Below are 26218 nucleotides of genomic sequence, written 5' to 3'. Positions count from 1 at the left end.
AACGAATGAATAAGTTGCAAACATGAGGCTTTATAGACTTTACACGTCAGAGCATTCATAAATCTTTGCTCGTTCACATGGATATGAAAAGACAATGCAGTCGGGTGCATATGCAGAGGTAGTTTCAGTATAGTTTATCTGAGATTGTTTCACCGCATTCCAGCTGATGTTTGGTTCATTTGGGTGATCGATCCTTTCCAGTTATACCAGTTAGAGTTATTTCAGCCAAATACAAATGTTAATTCACTCACAGGCAATCAACTATTACATGCATGCATGGTTGTTCTTTGTCTTGCGTGTTAAATAGTTTGAAAGAAATGTCTTTTTTTTCATTGATCACCGTTGTTATCGTGGAATATGCATGGTTTCTGATGACTGAGGTAGACAAGCAGACCGTACGAGGCTTAAATGTTTGTGACACACGTATAGTGAAAACTGAAAGCAACTTTGATATTTACATGAAAGCTCGTGAAGGTATTGACACCCCTTTTCTGATAAAAATTTTTTTCTCTCGACCATGGTTCATTTATAAGTTAGACTGCGTGAGAAAAGGCAAACTTCCAAAATTAGATAATAAAGATGAGCGAAGCAAAAACATCGTAGAATAATTTAGTTACAGGACCGAGCTGTAAAAGTGTTAAAAATTATGATGATGCCACCTGCATGGTATGGAAATTTTATTCAGGTATGTATATTTATCACAATGAACGCAGGAATAATCCGTTCAGGTATTGTGAATCAGGTTAATTAAAATCGAAATGTTTTTATAACCGACGTAAACGCGGCAACAATATCCAAGCTACGAATTTACTGTGAATTCATTTAATTAACGTTGCAAATACAAAGTTATCGCTTTCGGCAACCTCTTTGAAAGATCAGCCATATGGCGGCAGAGAACGCAGGTTACAAAGAGTTATCGGAGGAACAACCGAGTAGGTATTGAAATTATAGGCAGAAAAATTGGTGATATTACCATTGATATATTGAAGCCGTAACCAAAATAATTTATCCCAGTATTAGTATAAGATTCATATAATATAATATATTATTATAATACTCATATAGTTAACGACGTGGGTTGAAAACAATATATATCGAATGGAGTCTGGGGTTGCCAGTTTACTATGTACTAGTTTTAATTTTCGTATCTATATCCTCTTCACAGAACATGAAACTCTTCTAGATTATAGAGGGTTTTTTGATCGACTATTTACGTGTCGACCTAAACTCTAAAGAGATGAATTTTACAATAAGCATATATATCATCATAATTCAACAGCTAAAACTCGAATTTATTGCCTTTGTTAAAACTTAAAAAGTTACACAAAAATTTTAAAAAAGAAAAGATATTAGAATTTTCTTATTATGCGTTATAATGAAGTTGAAAGAAACGATATTCCTGTTCGTCGTACCGATTGCAAGGTCCTGCATGCGTACTAATTTTTCTCACTGTCGAGAAGGGAAACGTTATGTTTAGGTGATAGAAGTTCTATTAATTTAAAAATGCATGGAATTTTGTGTTTTATATAATATTATATAATTTCAATCTCTATATACGTGGCAATAGACCAAAGCTTTATCGTATTTTCACTATTGACTAGAATTTGCTGTTGCAAAAAGCGCTGTTCATTTTGATATATGATTTGTAATACCGAATCCATCATGACTGAGTCTGAGGTATTTGTGTTGGTGGAGTGCTGTGGCAGAACGGAATGGAGACATGCTGAGGACTGCGTTTATTGAGTGGGGTCCGTGCTGTGACATTAAATATATATTCAAGCCGTTTAGTTTCATCTTAAGTCGACATATACATGCAGGCAGGCATGCATGCAGGCATATGATAATATGTTTTGATTCGTTTTGATATGTGTTGAAATTTCATGATAACGATGCATCTCCAAAAAATGGGGAAGCTGAAATAACCCATACTACCTTATTGGATTGATCCATACGTCGCCTATTTTATGTGCCTCAGTATACCGAACGCATTATTATAACTTATATGTATTGTTATTACGCTTTCGGCACATAAAAGATAAGTAAAACATGCTCCAGTTACAGTGTGAACAGTTTTTGCATGCCTCTGCTCCTTTTTTCCTCTTTTGCTAAGCTATATATATATAAGTCAGGTCGACTATGTATCTATACTATATGGACTGAGAAAAATCTTGTTTTGCACTACAAGTGTCTGTTTGTTGGTGAGCTTGTTAATCTGTTGCCAGGTAAAAAGGCGCCATCAGAAATATGCAAGTTGTGGGAGTTGATGCTTTAGGTGAATTAATTATTTCCCGTTTCTTTGAATGACCTCTTGTTATGTCAAGCCTGTATTAAAGCTAGCTAGCTGTACACTAGCTTTTTATCATCTATCACTAGGATTATAATGGAATTTTTTTTTTAAAATGCCTACTATGGACATTTCAATTAGTATAGTCATTGTATATCCATAGTATGAAAATGGTAATTAGTTTGGATATTGTCAACTTCCATACTATTTCCAACTAGCATCCATTCTGTTTCCATTACATGAATTTTGAAATAAATTTCGAGTGTTATCAGAATTACCAGACATACTTGTGGGCCCGGTTGAATGAATTGCCAGCTTAAATACATTTTCTGGTTAACCGAGAAATAGCCAGGATTGCGATTGGCCAATCCCGGACTGTCATTAACTGTCGTTAAATGTTATAACTACCCTTGAATACAACGTAATTGTCTGTGATGATACATTTTACTGCATGGATATCAATCAAGTCTTGCTAGTTATTTCTTCTAGTATTACTTGGCATGCATGGTATCTATTATTGCGGCATCTACAGTTGTCGCATGATTGCATGGCTAATTTGATGTTGTCAGTGTTCATTTTCTCTTTTAAGGAAGACACGCGTTTGTAAAATTGTTGTCGATTCGGCTATTTCTGCTGTTTGCATTATCAATAAGTCAGTTCCAGTATAAGACAATACCAGTATGAAAGCTTTGCACAAAGATTTCTGCCAAACCGCGGTGTGACAAAATTCCTTTAATGGAGAGTTAAATCACGTGGGTGGAGCCTTAAGAACGCCATTTTAACTACGGAAATTAAGCATAAGGACAATGCCTTATTTTAAAGCCAAATTAAGTTATTAACTATTGAATATTGTGTAGATTGTCAATATTGTAAAGCGCTTTACTTCTTCAACTAACAAAGTCTTTTAAACTGTTATTTGCTTCTAGCTGTACGGATAGCGTTGGAAGGTGATCACGACCAAACGTTAACTAGATTGAGCACATTCTCTGCTGATATGGAGACAAACAAAGGCTATACTCCTGATATGTACCCTGCTGGTAATCAGGAACAAGGCAAGTGTCAAAATTGTTGCAGTTAATTCGGACGTTTTACAGTCATTTGTTCGCCGCGAAAACCTGAAAAAGACTTTCCAGAAAAGTTGGATATGTGAATTTCAAAAGTAATTTTCAAGTTTAAGATTTTCAAGTTTAAAACTTAGGATTAAAGTTTAAAACTAAGGATAACGGGTTCACTGACTACTGAACCCAAACGACAGATTATTATGTTGTCACAGGCCAAACACTGATTGTAAAATAAAACGAAATAGTTCGGCAAGTCTCAAAGAGTTCTGAAACAAACCTATCGGTATGATTCAGAAACACTGACAAGTTCTATTTTGATTTTTAAATTCCAACGTAACTAATCATTTATTTAAAGATTTTGCCCGCCACCGCTTCCGTAATCAATGGAGCCTGGAATATATAAAATTATATAGTCATCAGTATGACAGCTAGAATTATACAGGTTGGCATATTCTGAGACTGCATGGCGATACCATTAATATTCTTCAAACTTTAATATTGTGATATTCAAAACAATTGCCTATTTTGAATTTATGTATAGCTAGGCCTTAGACCAGGCGCCAGGGGGGGCGGACATTAACTAATGGCTTATTTCAATACCTCAAAATCTTCTCACGCTTTGTTTGATCTCGGCTAAGTAATGATAGCTTCTTAATCGAACGAAATTTCTCGTCTGATATTCTTTTCAATTGCGAGAGTTCAACCGTAGCGGATTCCCTTCATCGGTCACAATTGAAAAGAAAAACGATCGAAAAATTTCGCCTGGTGGAAAACCGGCTTTAGCTAGCTTTAGAGAAGCTGGTAAAGCCTGCAGCAGGCTTAATGAGAGTGGCTGCAGGCCTAATGGGAGTGGCTACCCGATGATCGCTTTGAAGTAATCATATCATCATTATTCTTAAAAAAAATAAAGGATGAAACACTGTATTGATTATAGTCAACTAGCATGCATACTTCTGTAACGTTTCACTAATATTTTTCCCTGCAACACCTAACGTTCTTCCCATCATATATCAGTTTCTAGACCACGGCCTTCGTTACGTATGTCTCTACCTGGAAAAACATTACTTTGTTATAAAATTATTATAATAGATAGTGTAATAAATAGACAGTAATAACTTAAAATGTTGAATTTTCAGGCATACAGTTGACAAATTATAATTCCAATACGAAGGTAGATAACAGCGAAGATAATGACTTAGGAGAATATGTGGAACCAGAAAACAGCGTGAACCGCGGTAATGATCACTCTGTTGTTGTTGAAACAAAACACGAAGGAGAAACACCAAGTGAGGAAGGTGAAAAGCGTGATACGTGGGGAAACAAGGCAGAGTTTCTCTTGGCGTCCATCGGACTGGCAGTGGGCTTAGGAAATGTCTGGCGGTTTCCTTACCTTTGTCAGAGAAACGGAGGAGGTGCGTTTAAAGAAACAGGAAGGATGAAATCAGCTTCAAATTCGATGTTGTTTGATTGCATTCGGTTTATCTTCCTTTGTAGGTGCATTTCTTATCCCGTATTTCATTTTCATGTTCATCGAAGGCATTCCCTTGATGTTACTTGAGTTCGCCATAGGCCAAAAAATGCGAAGCACGGCAGTTCGAATATGGAAAGATATCCACCCAGCGTTGTTTGGAGTTGGTATTGGCAGTTTGATGGTCTCTCTTTTGCTGTGTTTGTACTACGTGATTGTCATTGCATGGTGCTTGTTATATCTTTTCATTTCGATGACCAAAAATTTGCCATGGGCTTCTGAGGAAGTTTGTTCCAGAAACTCGGAATACAATGTATTGAAAGATATTCGTGATAACTGGGAACGGAACTATACTTCTTTACCTTTGAACGATTCATACAGGAGCCACTCTGAAGATATGTTCGATCTAGCAAAGCAGAAAGTTAACCAATTTAACGATTGTTGTGTCATCGATCCACCTCAGTGGTATTTTTACACTGAAGTTTTGGACATCTCGACTGAAATCGAAGATTATGGCGATGGCCTGAACGGGAAGCTGGTTGGTTGTTTGATATTGGCATGGGTTATTGTTTATCTCTGCATTGTCAAAGGAATAAAATCCAGTGGAAAGGTAAGTCAGTTGCATTCACCCGCATTCAATTCGTATTCATCATGGCATAACGACCAATCCTGTGACACTAAAAGATGTTCAATATATCAAGCTTGCTAATATTTCAAACTGATGTTAAAATATCTTATGAAATAACACGATGTTTAAATTCTGGTGTTGTCACGACACAAAAAACCACACGATCCAAGACCAACGTTCAACAGCGTATAATCGACGAGTTCTGACAGTTCACCATATTTTTCTAGGTTGTTTATTTCACAGCAACATTTCCTTATATCATTCTGATCGTGCTACTTATCCGTGGTGTGACATTGGAAGGAGCTGAAAAGGGACTGGAGACGTTCATTACACCGGATGTAAGTAATTTATCAGACGAGGGCGGAAAATATAAAGAGCGTATTGAACCTTAATTCTAAACTATGTACCTAAACAGAGATCCCAAGAATCTATGACAAGAATCCTTATGCAACTATATAATCTAATAATTGTAGTCGTTAAGTTGTATTTTCTTTCTATTCTTCAGAAAGTCGGCTCTGTTAACTGGTGTTCAAACGAGCCACCGCCCTTTTCTATGCATAGAAATTGGGTCCATATACAGTAACCCAAACAATTGCAATCATTTCTTTCAATCATAATCTACGACGTCTTGTATAGCTGTAAAAACTCTTTAGAAGCTTGTTGCCCGAGTTTGAAAATTTGAAAGTTAACGAACGAACTCTAATGTGGTAGCCGTTCAACATACCGTTCGGAAAATACTTTTTTACTTTCATGTCCACTTCATTACAGAGCTTTTTGTATGTTTAGACACTGAAATAATTATTTATTATTTTGAATAAAGTGGGAAAGACTGAAAGATGTCAAGGTTTGGAAAGATGCAGCCACTCAAATGTTCTTCACATTGAGTTTGGCCTTTGGCGCTCTGATCGCGTTTGCGAGTTATATGCCATACAAAAATCATTGTATCCATGATGGTTATGCAGTGGTACTTATTAATTGTTCTACTTCAATATTCGCTGGTGTTGTTGTGTTCTCCATTCTCGGTTACAGAGAAGTAAAAACCAACATTTCAGCTAAAGATGTAAGGAAATATTTTTTTCTCAACTCTTTATCTTATCGTTTTGCGATGTATACTATAATTGTGGCTAATATATAATATTGAAATTTGTCGCTGAAATGCATTATTACGCGTTGTCTGTTAAAGGCATGAAAGATGTGTGATTATATAGATAGAGTGATTTAGAGACAAATGCCAGGGGAAAATCTTTCCTCCATATAACACAAGATAATTGTAATGTTTTTTCATGCTACTTCGAACCAACTTTCTTTATACGATTTATGGCAATTTACTTCACCGAACTATAGCGAACTAGGATTTAGCTATGCAAACTGTAGTTAAGAGTTTTAAACAACCGGCCCCTGATGGTTATAGCAAGGCTATATATGGTTATAGTGAGGTTTTAGTTAGATAACGACGCAATTGCAATGCAAGACTATAGTTGATTATAATGAAAACAAATAATTGGTTGCTCATTTCTTTGTTTTTTCTAGGTTGGTAGTGGACCTGGCTTGGCCTTCATGGCATTTTCCGACGCCCTTTTACAGTTGGACGTGTCCCCCTTGTGGGCAATATTATTCTTTATTATGTTGATTTTACTTGGTATCGATAGTGAATTTGGCACACTTGAGGCAGTAATGGGACCTCTTATAGAGCTGGGAGCTTTTCCTAAGAAAATGAGGAAAGAAGTAGCTACTGGTAAGTGGAACGTAAACTTCAACGGAGAACTTAATTATCACAACGAATTGGGAAACTTAATATTATACTTCGAATGTCTTCAGCAATGTGTATAGGAATGATAAATATAACGCTCCAAATCTTGTCAAGTCATCAACTGAAAATGAATTTTCTGTGTGTTTGAATCTAAGGTCTCTGCATAGTCCAACCTGCTGGTACTCTAACCATTGACCCTTTGCATTTCCGAAGCAGGATCTCTAATGTTTCAACTGTGAACCACCCCAGAGCTCTGTCTTCATGTGGCTCCTCACATTAATCCATGTCTCATTATCCTATTTCGTCATTCTCTAGCTATTGTCGCTATTGTTCTCTTGATTATTGGCTTGGGCATGGTCACTGCGAACGGCTTTTACGTCTTCCAGATTTTTGACGACTACGGAGCTGGAATTGCTCTGCTGGTCATTGCCTTATTCCAGTGTATTGGTATAGCGTGGATATACGGAAACGAAAGGTATAATCATCCTCCTTCCTTGGTTTATTTCCAACTTTACCTCACCCCAACTCTATCATAACTCGTCCCTTATCAACGATGCACGTTTCAATAAATTATTATATTATTCAGATTTGCTGACGATATCGAGGAAATGACAGGAAGTAGACCATGGATCGGATGGAGAATTTGTTGGAAATATATTTCTCCCCTTGCGTTGTTCCTTGTCTTAGTGGCTACTGTTTACGATCTGGCTGAAGGCACAGCAAAGTATCAGGCATTTGTAGGATGCGAACAGGTACAATCGGTGTTGTAAAACAAGTGCTTCAACTTTGATATTTCCTCTAAAAACCCAAGTATTTTACAGTTATTGCAATTTGTATGTGAAGGTCGATTTAACAGCTACGTTTTGAACATGTGTCACAAAGCACGTTAATTCGAGAATGGCTCTAACAAATTATAATTCGATCTGATCTTTTATAAAACCATGACTCAGGAATAAGTAAAATCATGTCAACCAAAAGTAATTTCTGATATCTTTATTTACTTTAGGATCCTTTCAGCGACAAATATCCTGGAAGCAAAGCATGGACGACAGGTCTGGAATATCCTGGATGGGGGCAATTCTTATGTGCCTTGATGGTCCTAATTCCAACTGCACCTATAATCTTCTTCATTATTTACCGGTCTGGTGTATAGACACTCTTATAATTATGTAATCAATAAACCTCATGCATTTATTGTTTTATAAATAGCCTCATATACTATTACTCGCTACTGCATTGTATAGAAATTGTGGTGTGACAGTTTTCTCCACCAAAACCTTAGCTCTTCATAGACGCATTCAGGTTTGCTAAGTTTTCAAACCGTCTTTATATCGACTTTTTCTGTAATTATTTTGTAAAATTATAATTTCATAACTTTTTAAGATGCTGTAATCAGTTTTTGAAATAAAGCACATAACTTTGCACAAAGGATATATCGGGCAGTTTGTATGGAGGACTTTTTGTCATACGACTGCTATTCTGTTATATAACATGATTATTGTATGTATTACCGAGACGTATTTTAATTTTTTCAAAGCAGAATAAACCCGTATGAATGTCAGTTGCTTTAGGAAAACAAACCAGCTTGCGAAAAATTATTGTTAACACTCTCTGGAAATTTGATTTCTCTTCCATTGCAGTTTCATTAGCCGTTTTGCGAGACTGTACATATGGAAAAATATATTGCAAAATGTAAAAAGTTGTCTTAGTTATCAATGCTTGTCGGACATGATCAGATGGCGTATTCCCAAGCATTAAGCTATCGAAAAGTTTTAGCTTTCGTAGCTGTCTCACGAAGGAGATTGACCAGTAGCGCTCTATGTCCATTTCACCCTTAGATTAAACGAGGATAAACCATCAGCGCATATGGAATCAGAGCTCTTCTCGCACATCCAACATGGAGGGGATGCCTCGTCCACAGACCTTACCATGGAACCACTCGGTTGGATCGAGCCACATTAAGAACTTCAATTTTCTACAAATTTTTTCGTCAATGGCCATATTACTCTTAACTAAAAAATATGAACTGACTTCACTTGCTGAACGTCCTCGATTGCTTTCTTTCCATGGAAACTAATGTCTTCCTCCAAGTGTCTTCATGCGTCGGTTCCTTTGAAACGTCTTTGGAACAATCTCCAAAAAAACTTAATTTTACTCCTTTTAACATTTTTAAGTTACGAACTTTAACAGCCAATGCGAGCAAAAAAAAAACAATCCGTAACAAACACAACAAATTGTTAGCTCAACCATTAGAGACAATGAACAAACTCAAGAGCATTTTCAAAGCAAATTTTATTGACAAAAAGCTTTTATTTTTAAAGTTTTTCAATTTTTATGATCGTGGACGTTCTTTTTTTTCCTTGAACAAAGCAAGCAGGGAAACGTTGGCCACTTTCACTACTTTGAAACGTACACCAGGGATATCACCAACAGCATGACCACTACGACCAAACCCAGAAACTAAAACTTCATCATTTTCTTCAATGTAGTTTAGACAACCATCGTTGGGGACAAAAGCAGTGATTTTCTTGCCGTTTTTGATCAGCTGTACTCTTACACACTTACGAATAGCGGAGTTTGGCTGTTTAGCTTCAACACCCCTGAAAAAAGGAATGTCTGGTTTTATAAATAACAAGAAAAACAGGAGTACAAAAGAGCTAAATCATAATAAGAAATGGCAGCCAGAGCAAAATCTTTAAAGCAAAACCCTTGTCATTTTCTAGCAATACCTGTACATTCTGGTTCATGGACACTAAGTTTGAAACAATAGTATGGACAGTAAGCTTGCAATAATTTTAACCCAATATTAGAAAAGCAAATGAACTAATACATTGGTAGATAAACTGCTTCCCCCAAGATTAATATTGCAAGGCAAATATAAAAAATATTCATGATCTATACTGTAGTATGTTGGTTATTCTGGTGACTAGAAATAACACAAAAGTTAGTCCCAGCGAATTTGAAAACCAATGTTTAATTTTTGAGGAAAATAGCACACCCTAAAAACTGATATTTTAACATGTGACTCTATCCTCAACCAGAAGGTAGGTTTTTCTTCTGTCAAAAAAAAATTCAGTTTATGGAAAGTGCGGACTGAAAAGTGCGAAATATTCAAATGCACTGATAAAGAAATCAGTCAATATGACCAAAACTGCTGCAAACATCACATGTGACTAGTTATAGGACTGTACACAATGTGATCTTTGACAGCAATGTGTTGTAGCAACCTGTCACTTGAGCTTAATAGATAAAAGCATTAAGGCAGTACCTAGTCTGGTTTGCGCATCAGTTCTGCTAACAAAAATGCGGGGCCTGAAAATATGAAAATTGCCCTAAGTGAGATCGCATATTTCTGATTTTTTTGGGGCACAGACTCTTGTTCAAATCCATTTTAAATCATTACAAACCAATTCTATGTTAGAAACCTTGACAAAATGTCTTATTTCAAATGCAAACTGTAAAAATAAAGCATTCATTTACATTACAACTAGACATTGACTTCAACTCAATAAATATGCAAGAGAGCAGAGGAACTGTGAAGACACTGTGAGGGAATGGTAAGGGAAATAAATATATCCCCTCAAAAAGAGTGGATATTACCCTAGCCCCTGGCCTGTAGGCCTGGGTGGTTCTACAGTTTACTCCCCACACTGTGCCTGAAGTGATGAATTATACTTTTGTCAACAATAATTGGTGTCCTAAAAGCGTTTATGGTTGAAAATATAATTTCTATGTATTAGAATCTATTAAACACGTCCGTTTGGCGTTTATACTATGTATATAGACACGTCAAGTTAGTCAATAGGTAGTATGTATAAGGTAATAATTTGTTACTTACACTTTTTCTAAAACAATTCCTTTAGCGTGTGAAGCGCCACCAAATGGGTTAGCTTTTAAAGCAGTTCCTAAATGACTCTTTTTATAGGACTTATCGTGCCACCTCTGGTCACGACGGTGGTTGCGAAGTTTACGAGCTGTTCGAAGTCCTCTGGGCTTTCCTTTAATCGCAAAAAAATAATCATAACCTTATTTACTATGATGGTCACACACTACGTACAAAAACATACGATAGAAAGACAGTTTAAAGCGGTATATAGACAAAAAACTATCCCACGTGTAACAAATAAACTTACCCATAATGGCGAACGAAGGAGAAGAGAACTAATCATGAAATGCATTGTGGTATACGCACATTCGATCGATCAATCGATAAACTTCGAGATCACTTCGTAGCATATTCGTCATTCCTCGGTAAGAATCGGTTTTATCCGTTCCTGGAATACGTCATGTTATATTTAACGAAAGATTTTACCTAGTGTGACTGTGGTGTGATACCTAAACTCAGCCATAAAGCAAGTGTGTTCTTTTTAAAATTTCGAAATTTTCGAAATCATTTTGGTTTTCAACGATTACGTAAAATTATTGCAATAATACAAGTAAATTGCAATAATTGAAAGGATTCTCAGCTTGGTTGACAGTACTGTCACTTGCTGCATGGTCAGTCAAAAGATTTTATTATCCATGGTTTAATGCAATTTATATAAAACATATAACAATCATACGATACTAAAAGAATTGTAGCTACCTACATTATTAAAAATAGTATATTGTTAGTATTCTACATATCGTTTGTTCATATATAAGACATTAAGTTGAGACTACCAACCATTTCGGCTTTCGCACCCAAAACTGAATGCAACGAACCTAATGATTTTGCAACGATGAGAAACAAACCGGATAAACCGTTACTATGATAAATGTGCTAAATATTTTTATCAATAGAAATTTACAAACTTATTTCGTCGTCATCAGACCGTGTCTCACGGTCTTTTGTATAACCTTTGTTGTCCAACACTAAAGAGATATTTCTTTGTTCAGTATCACTCTGTTCCTCTTGCTTCTTCCTCTTATGTCGCTCGTTTCGTTTACTTTTTGATTGGTACCTGGATTTTCTTTTATTATCTCTTTCACTCTTTTCGGACCGTTTTCTTTCTCGTGTCTTGGATGATTTTTGCCCATCAACTTCCTTTTTAGGCGAGAGCAATTTAAAGAAAGAGTTAGCTCTGCTTCCTTCTGGTCTTCTCCTGGATTCACTAGTTGAAAGACGACTTTCCTGACTTCCTGTTATCAAATAAATACATCATTTATCGTTTGCGTTTAAAAGGGGCTGTTAATATAATAATATATGATGAACGACGCATTTACGAAAAACATTGCCTTTTCCCCGGAAAAAGATTATTATTGTGAGAGATATATTAGGCATTATTGTGTGTATTTCAAAAATGTTGGGGGGGGAGGATACGATACCCTTCAATGCTACCTTAATCTTTTGGGCTAAATGCTGGAATGGAATGCTGGCTAAATTGTCAATGTTACTGGCATTGGCCGTTCCCATGACGCAAATACAGTGACTCATTATTATTATTACCTGTTAATTTGTTAACTAATTTCTTGATTTCCAAGATGTCATTTGTTACGTCATTTTGTTTATTTCGAATTGTTTTGACACTTTCAATGACACTATCGAAATCTGATGTGGTTTGCCCATAACGTTTAAAAAAACGATCATCAATAACTTCTTTCATGACACGCACATCCGAAATCATATCCACGCCTGCTTTCTCGGAGGACGACTCGATATCTTTGTCTAGGGACATCTTCACAACTTCTGGACTGCAATTGGTCTTCATATACTCTTTGTATTTTCGTTTATTTTTTGCCGAAAGCATTCGTTCTGCCTCAACTACCTTAATTGCTCTCTGCATGATTGTATTTGCAACAGCGTTAGCATAAACTCTTGAAAAGGTGTCGGTTAGTAAGGCAATCAATAGGTTCAACGTAACGATGGTAACCGCAGTGACGTAGAGTGCTACAAGGATCCTTGCCATCACCGCATCCGCTTCAACAATGCCTTTAAGATTAAACTCATCTCCTACAGCTATTTGGAAAACGGTGTACAAGAGCTCGGCCACATGATGATAGCCATGAACTGGATGGATGGATATGGCTCCAAAATTTATCCAGAAGGCAGCAGAGAATGGAATTAGGAGTAAAAAGAATAGAAAAGCCCAGTTAAGAAAATCACCACTCGTTTCGCCCAGGATAATAACAAGAGTTCCCAAGCCAGGAAAGGGACGGACGTATTTTAGTAAACGCAGCCAGACTAGCAAATTCATGATTCCTAGGATACGAATGTAAACCTGTCGGGAAACAACCGAATCGGCATACAAGAATACGAAATGTGCGGCAATGCTTGCGATGATTAAAATCAAGATTATCCAATCCAGGTAGAACCAAGGGCCAAGTTCATTGTATTGGGGTAAGGCTTTAACTCGGGTGATTTCGTATTCAATATATTTCTTTTCTTGCGGCCATCGTGGATGACAGTATTTTATGTCATCTTCTAGTTGATTTATTCTCCAATTTGTCCAGTTTCTTTTGGATTTTTGAAGCTTTTTGGTTGCTAAAATTAAATGCAATAGTGATATTTATGCCTTGGATATATATCATTTACCATGGTACTCACGATATCTAGCGAATATCATAGCCTTATACCGAAAACTGCATGGGACGAGGACTGTTTATAAACAAACTGACTTCATCCCATTATCCATTTTACCCGCATCAAGGCGAAACATGAGAGTTGAGTCGCTGTTTGTTTAAAGATCATTAGTTCTAAGCCTTGCTTTTGTATGAACATAGATACGTCAGCTGATATACTCCGATATATAGTCTACTGTTCAATTTTCAATTGATGTCAAACTCAGTTAAACGTTTTCTTGTTACTTATTGTCAATTTGAACTTTTCAGTTCCTGTTTTTTATACTGTTTGATACACTGGCATTTTGAGCACGATCGCTAGGACGGGATACCTTGGAAATTGATGTATAAGTAGCCTTTATAAATTTTAGCTTTTCATAATATTATGGTACGCTAACCGCAAGCATTTTTAGACAGATATATCGGGAGAAAAGTGAACGCGTTTTCACGAAATGAAATAAATAGACAGTCCCTAGCATTTAGTCACACACTCACACAGCTTACCATGGGCATGTTTTCCAATGTCATAAACTGTCAGAAGTATAACGATCAAACCGATAACTACTCTCCAAGTGTTATCTTCCAAAGGAAGGTACAGGTCTTGTCCCATTTTTGGTGTACCTAGACTAACCGATGTCCACATAATTCCAAATAATGTATGAAATAAGATATCATATATTGTTGACATTCGGCCATATTGGATCCATTTGTTGGAAATGAGCTTTTGCATAACTGGGTGTGTTACCACTTCGTATTTTCTTGTCGCAACGGCAGTTTCAAGCGCTGTTCTAGTTGACTTCGTTTCAACATTTTGTCGTGATGCTTCCAAATGTTGCAGGTAATAATAATCTTTCATACTGATTACGTCCCGTTTGTGTAACTGACCAAGCGCTTCAAGAGCGAGGTTTGGTAAGCGATCGATTAGGACACAAAGTGCTGAATAACCGGTTGAATCCAGAGAACAGGAAGAGGCTCCTTCGTTGATTAAAATTTTAGCGGTTCCCGCACGAGTCCATTCTGCAGCGAGCTAATAAATTAGAAAAAGCGTGAGAATATGCAAAATCACACAAACTTTTTCCTCGGGGAATTAATTTAAGACGCTATATTTTGCATGGGCTATACGAATCCTTACGGCAAGAGAACAAATGCTATCTTGCATGTCATATTAATAACCGTTATATATGATCTAACCTGAAGAGGTGTTTTTTGTTTCGCATCAAGGGAATCGATGTTCACGTTATATCCGAGTAATACTTTTAAAGATTGGACGGCTCCGTTTTTCGCAGCGTAATGTATCGCAGCCTGCTTCTCTCCAAATGTTCTTGCGTCAGTATTTGCTTTTTTCTCCAGCAGGAATTCTGTCATCTTTGAATGATTAACTGCGGCTGATACATGAAGTGGTGTGCGACCAAAACTGTCTTGTTTGTTGATATCACAACCTGTTGAAAGCCAGAGGGATGATGAATTAGAAGTACGAAAGTACAACACACAGATCAATGACATTTGAGTTTTTATTCTACTGTTCCGATCTAATTCAACATACCGCGTTTTAATAGGAATTTTGCGACGTCCACATTCCAAGATCTCGCAACCTCGTGGAATATTGACTGTCCATACTGGTCAGCAATGTTCACATCTGCACCTCCGTTAAGCAAAGACTCGACAAACTCGTAATTAAACTGATCTTGATTATCATTAGAGTTAGCTAAAGTTGCAATATATTGAAGTAATGCTCGGTTTCTCTCCAAGATACTGTTATTTTCTTCACCCAAGGCTATGTCATTGAGTTGGTTCTTGACCACTGCTTGAAGCGGTTCATTATGGCGGGATGTTCCTGAGAAGGAGGAAAGAATTGTCTGCGTCAGAACAGGCGTACCAGGCTGAGAGGAGCCCAGCTGCAGCCTTCCCAATTTGACAGGAATAGGTCACCCGTCGGCAATTTGTACTGAAGAGTGTATTCTACATTTCTGGTGATTCCTTTCCTATACCACTCATATATTGCATGCCTTTATTATATTATTGCCTATATTATTGATTTTTCGTGCATGTATAGATTATAGTGCAGATCCAGGGTTTCCACATTTAAGGCAATTTCCAAAAGACGAAGAAAGACAGAAGAGAAGGGTAAATTATTTTACGAGCTTTTCACAAGAGCCCATGCAGTGGGGCAAGATTTAACGAAGCGTGAAGTGACTTTTATGTATTGAAACACGTCAGCGTCAGTGTGTGTAACTGATCCTGGCAGTGGTGTAGTCATGCGACAATAGCTTATGCTTGTTTGCTTTTCAATGGCTCATTTTAGCGCTTCAAAATCTTTTCACATTTTAAATTTTGGGCAACCGGGCTCAGCGGTGAATCCTATACTGATCATTGGGACGTGACCCGCTGGAATGGTTGATTATTGAATCATTTGTCATGTAATTAATATAAGCGCCCTGCTAAAAACATTATAAAAACATTAAACGCTTATATATAAGCGGCCTGGTTTTAAGCGATTAACTTACCTAATTTACTCTTTATAAGGACTTCTTCAAATCGTTTTAGCTTCACTGCACCGCCTCGAGTTGTGTCTAACTGCGTATCATCAGTGGTCTCTTTCGACCGCTCGGCAGCTCTATCGTATACCATTTTCGCTTCTTTATGTAGCTGTACATACTAACAGCTAGCTAAAATTCCTGATAACAGGAAAACAACTAAAAAAGACATGTTCGTGTTTTACTCTTCGTGTTGATGTTTGTGGATCGTCATCAAAATAAATTACTCCTACAGAGAAACTATTTGTTTTCTTCCAAATTAACATAAATATGTTTCTCGTGTCCTTCTTTTATCTCTTACCAGCAGGAGATTCTCTGCCTCTGGCTCCCTACGCTTGTTAACAATTAATATTGCCTTTAAATCCTTTAATTAGCGTTAATAGGTAGAATAAATTAATAGGTCGAGTAAAGTGTTTTATATCTTTTATCTATATGAATTTTTTTGGAATGTTTCGAGTATGTACAACTACGTGGTAAGAGTGATCTCCAAGATATTGTCTAAAACGATTTTTTGAATCATGTACGTTTCGGATCATGTACGTGGAAGTTTACTTGAATTCAAGTATATCGTTATTTTCATTTGTGGAACGGAATTGAGATGCAGTTTTACCGCTACACTTCCTAACGAAATACAAACTTTATTAAATTCAAAATATGACCAGTTGACCATTTTAGCCGCTTTTCAGCGCCCATAGAGACGTTCTTTGGACAACCAAACACAGTATTCACTTTTTCTCACAAAAGACAATTTAACATTTCACAGTAGAATTGCCAATTTAAAGGGACTCGAGTCGAGTAAATTTCTATTGGTCTGGGTGAGAATAAAACGTGTGTTTCTTGTCCTTATATTTACGTTTTACTATGTATAATTTTTAGAAATGCAGAATGCATAGCAGGCTACATATTTTTTTACATAGGACTTCGTATTTCAACCTATAATATAAGGTCCATTTATTAAGCCTTTCTTCGGATGTGTTCTTTACTTTAAGCAGGGTCACTCCCCTATCTTCTTGTCATCCTGCCTCTAACCCAATTATGATGAAAGTGATAAATACATTTAGATAGTTTAGAGAAGAGATTTTTCAAACAAAATTCTGCTGTATCCATCAGGTGGTGGATAACAAAAGTTTTTAAAAATAACGTCCAGGATTGCACCCTCGTCAACTAAAACAAATAAAAATTTATGCATAAATGAGACAGCCTAAAGGTGAAAAAAACCGAAATTACGGGCAAAATCGGTTTGCTCTATGCGGTGGAATGGAATCATAACCATGAAGGTTTGTGCTCTTAAATCAAAAGACTTCCCAAATGTGAATTAAACAGGGAGGTTGGTGCTATGAAATTAAAATACTTCAGGAATTCAAACTTCAGGTCTACCACTGGAACATTGAAAAACAAGTAGTTAACATTGAAAAACAAGTAGTTTTTTAGGCATAAGTAATGAACATATGTCTGAGATCACTTTTACATTGTTTGAATTCCTAGTAAGATGAGCTGACCTGGAACCTGATGACCCCAAAACAGGGATATAGAGAAGTTCATTTTGACTTGGGGCCTAAATCCACTTTAGACAATGATGTGAAACAGCAATGATGTGCAATCACTCACCATAAACAGCAGGATAAACTGTTCCTCTTATTCCAGTGAGAGGAAATTCAACCTGACATCCATTAATATAAAAATATAACTCTGCATGGTTGTAGGTGCAAGCCTAAATTCACAAGGACAATCAGTTATGTAATGCTAACCTCATATCACTCATGTAGTAACACTGCAAATGGTAGCAAGAATTATTTCCCATGTCTGCTTTAGTGCATTTATGGGATTTTTTTGAACAAACATTTTGAGATAACTCAATAACTTACAATAATATCACCGTCATCAGGAATAACATTTAGTTGATGAACCACTTTACCACTTTGACATATACCACCATCAGATCTTAATACCCAACTTTCATCATTATTACCCAAAGGTAAACAATTCAGATCACATTTTCTGGAGGCCAAGCCTACACCCCAAACACCTTCACAAACAAAATTTTCAATTAAACAAGTTACACCCTGCCCAATTTTGGCAATCCGCAGTTGGATTTGGTGCTTACAAGGTATGCGAATCAGCTTATTCGGTGCTGGTACTCCTGTTACGTCTTACCTCCACATTGTACCTTAACTTCAAAATAGGCTTTATTTTGAACTAGAGGACCTGTAGCAAGAGCAGCACCACAACCACAAATTCTTAAATCTGATTTTACAATCACAACTTCATCACCTTCATAAATAGATAAAGATTTGTCAAAAACGGGCCTTCAATCATGATCTTAAGGAAATTACTGACACATTATTATCACACTGGCTGACAAAAATTCCAGCAGTGACACTACAATTTGAGAAAACAGTCTTTCTAAACATTGTGATATACTGACATGATTGATGAGTCACGATTGTATCATTGTGTATATTATATTAAGAACACAGAAACAGATTGATACACACAGTGAGTTGTATATTAACGCACAAAAATGGCTAACCGATAAATTGCTTATCTAACACAACATCCTGTGTTTCCTCTTGACAAGGTACTTGATTATGTGCAGGTTTCTTTCTAGAACAACAAAATAATAAATTCCAACCATCTAAATAACAACTCGACATTCTTCTTCTTCCTTAGTAACCGCACCTTGCTTCATGTCGCGCTGAAATCCAATATGGCCGCCAACGTGGAAATCCAGAATTTACCTGCTCCTCCACATTTAGCAAGTAAGTGAAGTATCTTCATTTTTTGGCGCATTGAAATAAATTATTGCCGTAGCTACAATCGAGTTTAAAGTTGATGTTAAAAGTAAAAAGTTTTCACTGCCCTCCTGTCCCGCGTATATACATATAAATTATTTTAAATGCATATATGCATAGCAGATAGCTATAGCCTATGGGTGGTAAGTGCATCGGGCATACTTGTGAAAAGTATATTATAACTTATATATATATAACTCAGGTGCGTTTAGACTTTGTAACTGGTTTCATGTCAGTTGCAGTCTTTCTGCAATACCCACTGTCTGGTTTATGAAACCTGAACCTGAATTACTGAACATTGGTGCAACCTATAATTAAACCAGTTACAAAGTCCCAGCACACTTGAGTTACGCAGTTCACTTTTCAAAAGTAAACCAGATGTACTTGCCACCTATAGCCATCTACTACCTAATAATAACCCGATAGTGGGCATTGCTGCTACAAAGGTGCGCTCATAGGCGGCCCATTAAATGTTGTAAATATTTTCAAAAAATTATTAAATGTAGTGAATTCACATTATAAATTGTTACAAGGAAAGCCAGAACGTTTCAAGCTAGCGAATTGTAGCTGATTTATTTACGCACGACTTGACACTGATATGACGTATATACTATATAGTTAATGAAATTAACTATATAGTATATACGTCATATCAGTGTCAAGTCGTGCGTAAATAAATCAGCTACAATTCGCTAGCTTGAAACGTTCTGGCTTTCCTTGTAACAATTTATAATGTGAATTCACTACATTTAATAATTTTTTGAAAATATTTACAACATTTAATGGGCCGCCTATGGTGCGCTGAGACTCTGTGACTGGTTTCATCTGAGTTGTGGCAATGCTCACTGTCTGGTTCACTTTGTAACTGGTTAAACCAAGACAGTATGCATAGCATCTCAGCAAAAAGTGCCTAATTCTCCAGTCTGGCCAGTATATACAGAATGACCAAACTGAAAACATCCATAGAAAATGTTAAGATTCAGAACCTCAAAAGCACCAGGACACATTAATCAACTTAATTCCAAAAACATCATCTACACAAATTGTATAAGATTCAAACCATCCATGCAATATATTTCAACCAAAACTATACTCTCTGAAAAATATCACTTAGCCATCTGTTTTTGTCATGCATTTGTGTTAATTTCATATGTCTTCCTTGCACACTCCTGAATTTGATAAAGAAATAGTTTGGCTAATAACCATTTTCAAATTGCCTGCAGCAAAAAATGCAGCAATTGACATCCCTAGCAAGTGCCAAACCAAGTATATAGTGGCAACATTTTGAAAAGTTTAAAAGAGAAGTTGAGAAAAAACACAGCATGTTACAAGCTGATGCACTAATAATATGGAACTGGCCTGTCTTGCCATGTTTCTATAGCAACCTGTACCAAAATTACAGTATTTTCAATATATGGCAAATGTCTTGTTTCTCAACGAATCTGTGTTTGTTTTAATAGTTCGTGCCTCAGATGGAGTCAGCGTTAAGAAGTTGGTCAACACCAGTTTATGTGATGTTCCTAACTTTAAAAAGTATGAAGCTGTGTAAACATAAGGTTAAACATAAGGTTAAACTCCCTGTTAAACAATGGAAGGCAGTTGATGTGGCTGATGATATCTTGAAAATACTATGTTCTAATTTTATCATCAGTCGTAGAATTTTTTCAAGGAAAAAAATACGGTGCGACTGGCCGGAACTAGAAACGTTGTGAAGATCTCGGGCAAGAATCATACCTATGTCTTTTGTAGCTGTGTTCTTTTGCTACTAAGCTATATAGGTCTTTCTTGTAGAAAACGAATATATACTCCTCCGGGAGCATTGCCCAAAGCCCCGATAAAACTCTTAACTACATTTTTAATTTTTTAAATCGCAGTGAACTGCAAGATACACGATTATGATTGCAGCAACTAACTATAGTTAGAAAATAATTAACTACCTGTACAAACAACCTTCGTTTAATAGACCTAGTTTTCTTATAATGACGTCAAACGCGGAAAGCCTGATGTTACAAGAAGTTTGATTCATTTGCTCCACATAACTAACGAGCCAATCAAACTTTGTGTAACATATCAAGCTTTCTGCGTTTGACGTCATTGTGAGAGAGGTTAATTATTCCGCGACGTACCCCTAGAACAATACTGAGCGTGAACCCTCTTTATTTTGATAGTTTGGTAATTTCATATAGGGTGCCTTTTGGTATAAAAAATTTATTCCTATTCCTGGTCAGGAATTTGGGACAGTTACAAAGGGTTGCGTTAGTTCGTAATTCTTTGGTATTAACTAAATATGCATTTTGATCTACATTGCACTATAAAACTTTTTATATTATGAAACGATTTTGTATACCATGGAATACAAAGTGACAATGCAAACCTGCCAATATATAGATAGAGTTTTAAATTTCTTACTCGTTAACTTCGCTTTTTTCTGCAGGGATGATTCAAAGCCATCTAGAATTTTGGAATTTAGTTCAGATGGTAAGATGATGGCATGGTGTAATTCAGAAAGGTGATTATAATAATAATGTGTTGACACGTTTTATGTTGCTTTATTACATATAGCTTTAGTCTTTCTGGTGATAATAAGTTGCACTTCATTTAACTTTACCAAATAAGATTATCTGTGGTTAATATTCTTTTATTATCATCTGTGAAATCGAGGTAGAGTAATTTTGTCCCGCTTGAATATTTATCTGGATAATTCTTATGTGATGCAGCATAAACGTATTTGATTTTGATTCTGGCCGGAGACTACCCAGCATACCAAGGGAGAAGACAAACCTACTTTCTTTTTCACCACAAAATAAATATCTGGTGACGTGGGAACCTCTTATTGGTAAGTATTACATTGAAGTGATTGCATGTGAGTACAAAAGTAAAATTATCCCTTATGCAAAGTTTTAAATAATAAATTTCTGTTTCACAACATAATGTAACATTTATTTTGCTTTAGTTAAGAGAGATGGACCAAAAGAGAAAGACACCTTAGAGATTTGGGAGGTAGAAACTGGGAATTGTGTTAAAGGATTTTGCATTAAAAAACGGGAAAACAGGTATAGTGATATAGCGCTGGAATATGTCTCATTGTTACTAACTTCTTGATTGTACTAGAAAATATTTCTGGAAATATCAACACATATTGCTCATGAATAAACTGCTGGAAGAATGAACGATGAAATGCTCCCGCTGAACGCATGCATACTGTGTGGTTTATTTCTAAATAACTACCACACGTCATAATTTTATTATTTTAGCTCGTTGAAATGGTCCGAGGATGAAATGATATGTGCTAAATGTGTAACAAATGAAGTTCATTTCTATGAGGATGGAAATTTTGGTATTGTGACTTCCTTGAAATAACCAATTATCAGTTTCAGCGACAAAACGTTAAGCTTTACTAGTTACATGCATATCATCAGCAAACAAAATTTAAAAATATTTTCAGCAAGTTTTGTGAATAAACTACGATTACAAGGGGTAAGCTGCATCGAGATCGCCCCGGGACCCTCTCCATATAAAATTGCAGCCTATGTCCGTGGTACGAAGGTAAGGAAGGTGTAAAGATATGATGCAACGAAACAGATACATCACACATGTGTAAAGATATGATGCAACGAAACAGATACATCACACATGCATGTATAAATGATCTGCAAGTAAGCTTAATTATTTTATAGGCTGCTCCAAGTTATGTAAGATTATATCAATATCCTAACTTTGATATACCTCTCGCCAATAAAAGTTTTTTTAAAGCCGAGAAGGCGAATATACTTTGGAATAAAAAAGGTAATTTTGATCGTACATTTTATCTAATATCCTTAAGATAACTGCAATAACCGTCTTTGAGTATTTTGAATTTAATAATATAAATTTCTTGATATATATGAAGGCACCGCCGCATTGATTTTAACCAGCACAGAAGTAGACCATACTGGAGGCTCTTATTATGGAGAACAAAGTCTGCAATATATTTCTACCAATGGCGATAGTAATGTTGTCATTTTACGTAAGTATATCGTTCGCATGCAGTTCCCAAGACTTCTGTCCATGTTCAAAAACTAATCAGTTCTATGTGATGTTGTTTTTTGAATATCTATAGCAAAGAAAGGCCCTATTTATGCAATTGATTGGAATCCAAACTCATCCCAGTTTTGTGTTGTTTACGGATGTATCTTTACAGTAACGATTGTAAACGATATAGTTACCATTCATAACATACGTTTTGGTGTAAATATTTTTTTCATAGCCATGGAGACATTACCGATATTCTAGCTACGATTTATCTGTCACAACTTCACTGTTCTATAAATGTTCTTAACATGCTAACAAGATATGCCGGCTAAAGCTACAATTTTCAACCTGAAATGCGAGTCTGTGTTTGATTTCGGAACCGGACCAAGAAATGCTGCATATTTTAATGCTCATGGAAGCAGTATCCTTAACTGGTATATGACATTCCGTAAATGGAAATAGTCAGGACTGAAGCTTTGAAAAATATGTCCAATTTTATAATGAATGTTGTATCTCAGTTGATCGTTATATGAATATGGCCGTTATTTCTGGTTCAAACAACCACTACATGTATTTTATATATGCCTGAATGGATATTATTTACAATATATTAACTATATTTTCCTAAATTAATACATCAACAGTTCTTTGTTTAGCCGGTTTTGGTAACTTGCGAGGTAACATGGTAGGTTTGCATGGTCAGCGCGGTATATTTAGAAGTCTTTCCATGTAATGATGTAAATTGTTTATAAGAATTAATACATGCATGCAGCTATCATCTTGGACCGAGATTTACAAAACCCTCGTTTATCCCTTGCATCCTCTCCTATCCCCAATTAAAAGAGTCTTAAGAGAGGTAGAGCGTTACAACCTCTTGGCATGCACGCATGAAATGCGGGCTTATTTATACAGCGATTTTCGTGTTTTATATTGACAGGAATTTTGGGATGTTAAGCGATTTAAAGAGATTAATAAACTACAGGTACACAGGAAATATAGCCTATAATTGTATCGAGTAATCACATCTCATCACGTTTCTACTTTTCCACTAATCAAGAGCTATGATATCAGCAACGCTAATCAATAGCGCGTGCTTATTTATTATTGCTAAATAAAAAATTTCTTTGATGAATTGGTAAATGAAGGTTTCAACTACTGCTGAGCCACGTTTTCCGTCTTTCCTATACCAAGCTCTAACGTCAATTGCATGTGAATACAACAGAACAGCTGAAGACAAAATATGCATGTGTTTGGTAACGTTTATTGTTTTTCTACAGGCTAGTGATGCCACAGTATTTGAATGGTGTCCTGATGGTCAACATTTTATGACTGCAACAACGTCTCCGCGATTGCGAGAGGGCAATGGGTCAGTACTCAGGAAAATTTGAGGCTAAATTGTACTGTCCATCATATATCGTGTCTTATACAGGTTTTGTTAGAGATAATTTTCCCTTTTAAAGATATAAGATATGGCATTACAATGGAAATTGCGTTCATGAAGAATCAGTTTACGAACTTTGGCAAGTTAGTTTCTCTTTTATTAACTGCATGTATGCACGGTTGTTTGAGGTTTGCAAATTTTAATGATGACTATGAATTGTAATATCAGTGTAATAATGCTGAATTTTCTGCAGCAATCGCGATGTTGCATGATTATTATAGATCATGCTCTATTTTTGTTTTGATTTTGTGAAGGTATCATGGCAACCACGTGCAGAGGGAGTCTTTCCTGAAGTCCCAATCACAACGCCAAAAAATGCCCAAAAACCCAAAGGTATATAATCTAAAGCTAGTCAACGGTTTTTGAACGTGTGCTTTAAGGGACAACCTTGTATTACAATGAAACAGCTTGTCGACAAGTTTGCTTCATGTTTGCACAATGTTAATATGCTGACCTGGGGAAAGTTTAAAAGTGTGTTCAAAGAGCCACGCATGCGTGCCATGAGAGAACTAACGAAATTATTCTTGTTTAACGTTTAGCAAAAGTCGAGGCCTATCGCCCTCCTTCAGCAAGGGGAACCCCCGTTACAACTACAAAATTGGTAATTTTTGTCAATAAAATATCTAATATATTGAAAAAAGTTAATGCGATTTTGCGCATGGCATTGATTCATTGTCCTTCGATTTCGCATGACATTGATCCGTAACATTTTCATTTATTTCACTTGAATACTTGCACGGTTGTGTATTTAAGCATGAAATAGAACCTCCAGAAAATCAGAAATCTCGGGAGTTATCTGCGAGTGCGTTGAAGAATAAAAAGAAACGCGAAGCAAAAGCTCGGAGTAAAAAGGAAAATGAGGTTGTTGAAGTTTCATGGTTATATTATAATTATTCTAGGTGCAGGTTTACTCCGTAAATATAACTTTTGACGACTTTTTTCCTACTGTGTATAGAGTAAAGAAACTGGCTCGAACATGGTTGTCGAAACCCCACCTGCCGCCGCTCCTGTCCCTGCCACTGAGAATGATAAGAAATTAAGAAATCTGAGAAAGGTTTTTGTCCGTTACAAATACGAACCCCTTTATTGACAGTAATAAACAATGTTTGGTTAAGTGTGACCTACGTACTGGAAAAAAATAACCCATGTACAGAAAGGGTCATTGGTTGTTACAACTATTCAAGTCTCATTATATTTTCCTGCAGAAATTAAAACAAATTGAAGATTTAAAAGGGCAGAAAAAAGCTGGAAAAAAATTAGAAAAGAATCAAGTAATTATATTTTTCTTATTCGGTTTTAAACTTATAATGAAAAATGGAAACGCTCATTAAATATTTTCTCATTTTAGGAAGATAAAATTAACTCCGAAGAAAGTGTTCGGGAAGAATTAAGAAAACTTGAGCTGATTTAATTCCATAAATTTCAAATTGTACTGAATTAAGAATAGAAAAAAAATGAAAAATAATTCTTTTTCCAGTCAATACTGTAATCTTAGTCATTAGTGTGGATTTTTGAAAAATGAACGAATTCCTATCGGCACACCCCATAAAATAACGTTTTTAATCTTTTTCGCACAAGGTCACAAGTAAAATCGCTCTACATGCATGAGGGGCGATGTTTAGCACATGACATTAACTTCACTGTCGCTTCGCTTTCTGGATGCTGGGCATCATCACTTCATCACGTTTTGACGAAGGTGAAGCCGTGAA

At 36.2% G+C, this 26218-nt stretch overlaps 5 protein-coding genes and 1 non-coding gene across 8 annotated transcripts; 2 read left to right on the top strand and 4 right to left on the bottom strand.

Moving 5' to 3' along the window:
* The first annotated feature begins 340 nt into the window (after positions 1-340).
* LOC114528117 (sodium- and chloride-dependent GABA transporter 2-like) lies at positions 341-8619 on the top strand. Of its 3 annotated transcripts, none has more exons than XM_028549712.1 (10): positions 341-474; positions 3211-3336; positions 4482-4757; positions 4840-5423; positions 5669-5779; positions 6262-6501; positions 6972-7176; positions 7507-7666; positions 7778-7943; positions 8198-8619. In XM_028549712.1, exons 1-10 carry the CDS (start codon positions 372-374, stop codon positions 8342-8344), a joined length of 2118 nt encoding a protein of 705 aa, XP_028405513.1. In that variant the 5' UTR covers positions 341-371; the 3' UTR covers positions 8345-8619. The 3 variants fall into 3 exon arrangements, with proteins under 3 accessions (XP_028405513.1, XP_028405514.1, XP_028405515.1); XM_028549713.1 differs by lacking the exon at positions 341-474 and adding an exon at positions 491-932; XM_028549714.1 differs by lacking the exon at positions 341-474 and adding an exon at positions 860-936.
* Positions 8620-9491: 872 nt separating this feature from the next.
* LOC114528095 (40S ribosomal protein S23) lies at positions 9492-11328 on the bottom strand. The gene is made up of 3 exons (XM_028549675.1): positions 11325-11328; positions 11030-11216; positions 9492-9791 (listed from the first exon to the last, which is right to left on the bottom strand). The coding sequence occupies exons 1-3, from the start codon at positions 11326-11328 to the stop codon at positions 9524-9526; spliced, it is 459 nt and encodes a 152-aa protein (XP_028405476.1). The 3' UTR covers positions 9492-9523.
* Positions 10097-10229, bottom strand: LOC114528298. Its single transcript, XR_003687481.1, has one exon. It is a non-coding gene; the product is annotated as a small nucleolar RNA SNORA3/SNORA45 family (small nucleolar RNA).
* A 531-nt stretch (positions 11329-11859) lies between the features above and the next one.
* LOC114528194 (transient receptor potential cation channel subfamily A member 1-like) lies at positions 11860-16636 on the bottom strand. Its single transcript, XM_028549808.1, has 6 exons — positions 16236-16636; positions 15275-15565; positions 14923-15170; positions 14236-14758; positions 12620-13654; positions 11860-12312 (listed from the first exon to the last, which is right to left on the bottom strand). The coding sequence occupies exons 1-6, from the start codon at positions 16357-16359 to the stop codon at positions 11978-11980; spliced, it is 2556 nt and encodes an 851-aa protein (XP_028405609.1). The 5' UTR covers positions 16360-16636; the 3' UTR covers positions 11860-11977.
* A 204-nt stretch (positions 16637-16840) lies between these two features.
* On the bottom strand, positions 16841-19262 carry LOC114528150 (SPRY domain-containing protein 7-like). The gene is made up of 5 exons (XM_028549750.1): positions 18796-19262; positions 18420-18536; positions 18131-18291; positions 17874-17976; positions 16841-17429 (listed from the first exon to the last, which is right to left on the bottom strand). The coding sequence occupies exons 1-5, from the start codon at positions 18917-18919 to the stop codon at positions 17332-17334; spliced, it is 603 nt and encodes a 200-aa protein (XP_028405551.1). The 5' UTR covers positions 18920-19262; the 3' UTR covers positions 16841-17331.
* Positions 18945-26055, top strand: LOC114528145 (eukaryotic translation initiation factor 2A-like). The gene is made up of 21 exons (XM_028549745.1): positions 18945-19024; positions 20518-20590; positions 21492-21566; positions 21775-21893; positions 22011-22110; positions 22312-22394; positions 22503-22603; positions 22735-22843; positions 22947-23063; positions 23157-23225; positions 23388-23489; positions 23713-23753; positions 24006-24050; positions 24346-24434; positions 24529-24592; positions 24764-24842; positions 25049-25110; positions 25263-25370; positions 25465-25563; positions 25715-25780; positions 25858-26055. The coding sequence occupies exons 1-21, from the start codon at positions 18973-18975 to the stop codon at positions 25918-25920; spliced, it is 1716 nt and encodes a 571-aa protein (XP_028405546.1). The 5' UTR covers positions 18945-18972; the 3' UTR covers positions 25921-26055.
* Positions 26056-26218: the final 163 nt, after the last annotated feature.

The sequence above is a fragment of the Dendronephthya gigantea genome, unplaced genomic scaffold, assembly GCF_004324835.1.
Source record: "Dendronephthya gigantea isolate DGI-Jeju-01 unplaced genomic scaffold, DenGig_1.0 000048F, whole genome shotgun sequence".
Classification (NCBI taxonomy): Eukaryota; Metazoa; Cnidaria; class Anthozoa; order Malacalcyonacea; family Nephtheidae; genus Dendronephthya; species Dendronephthya gigantea.
Note: the sequence above shows the minus strand (reverse complement) of the source record. Positions and strands in the feature narration are given on the sequence as shown.

What these genes read in the sequence shown, in the direction of transcription:
- LOC114528117 (XM_028549712.1), top strand. Translation starts at nt 372, where the DNA reads ATGACTGAGGTAGACAAGCAGACCGTACGAGGCTTAAATGTTTGTGAC. An exon ending in TGCTGGTAATCAGGAACAAG is followed by an intron (nt 3,337 to 4,481) that starts GCAAGTGTCAAA and finishes TTGAATTTTCAG; the next exon opens with GCATACAGTTGACAAATTAT. An exon ending in TGGATATACGGAAACGAAAG is followed by an intron (nt 7,667 to 7,777) that starts GTATAATCATCC and finishes TATATTATTCAG; the next exon opens with ATTTGCTGACGATATCGAGG.
- LOC114528095 (XM_028549675.1), bottom strand. An exon ending in GGAATTGTTTTAGAAAAAGT is followed by an intron (nt 9,792 to 11,029) that starts GTAAGTAACAAA and finishes TCCTTTTTTCAG; the next exon opens with GGGTGTTGAAGCTAAACAGC.
- LOC114528194 (XM_028549808.1), bottom strand. Translation starts at nt 16,359, where the DNA reads ATGGTATACGATAGAGCTGCCGAGCGGTCGAAAGAGACCACTGATGAT. An exon ending in AACAAAAAACACCTCTTCAG is followed by an intron (nt 14,759 to 14,922) that starts GTTAGATCATAT and finishes CTAATTTATTAG; the next exon opens with CTCGCTGCAGAATGGACTCG. An exon ending in ATTAGTTAACAAATTAACAG is followed by an intron (nt 12,313 to 12,619) that starts GTAATAATAATA and finishes ATTTGATAACAG; the next exon opens with GAAGTCAGGAAAGTCGTCTT.
- LOC114528145 (XM_028549745.1), top strand. Translation starts at nt 18,973, where the DNA reads ATGGCCGCCAACGTGGAAATCCAGAATTTACCTGCTCCTCCACATTTA. An exon ending in TAGTAATGTTGTCATTTTAC is followed by an intron (nt 23,064 to 23,156) that starts GTAAGTATATCG and finishes GAATATCTATAG; the next exon opens with CAAAGAAAGGCCCTATTTAT. An exon ending in CCGTTACAACTACAAAATTG is followed by an intron (nt 25,111 to 25,262) that starts GTAATTTTTGTC and finishes TGTGTATTTAAG; the next exon opens with CATGAAATAGAACCTCCAGA.
- LOC114528150 (XM_028549750.1), bottom strand. Translation starts at nt 18,919, where the DNA reads ATGTCGAGTTGTTATTTAGATGGTTGGAATTTATTATTTTGTTGTTCT. An exon ending in AGTTAAGGTACAATGTGGAG is followed by an intron (nt 18,292 to 18,419) that starts GTAAGACGTAAC and finishes TTGTTTGTGAAG; the next exon opens with GTGTTTGGGGTGTAGGCTTG. An exon ending in CTGATGACGGTGATATTATT is followed by an intron (nt 17,977 to 18,130) that starts GTAAGTTATTGA and finishes TTGTGAATTTAG; the next exon opens with GCTTGCACCTACAACCATGC.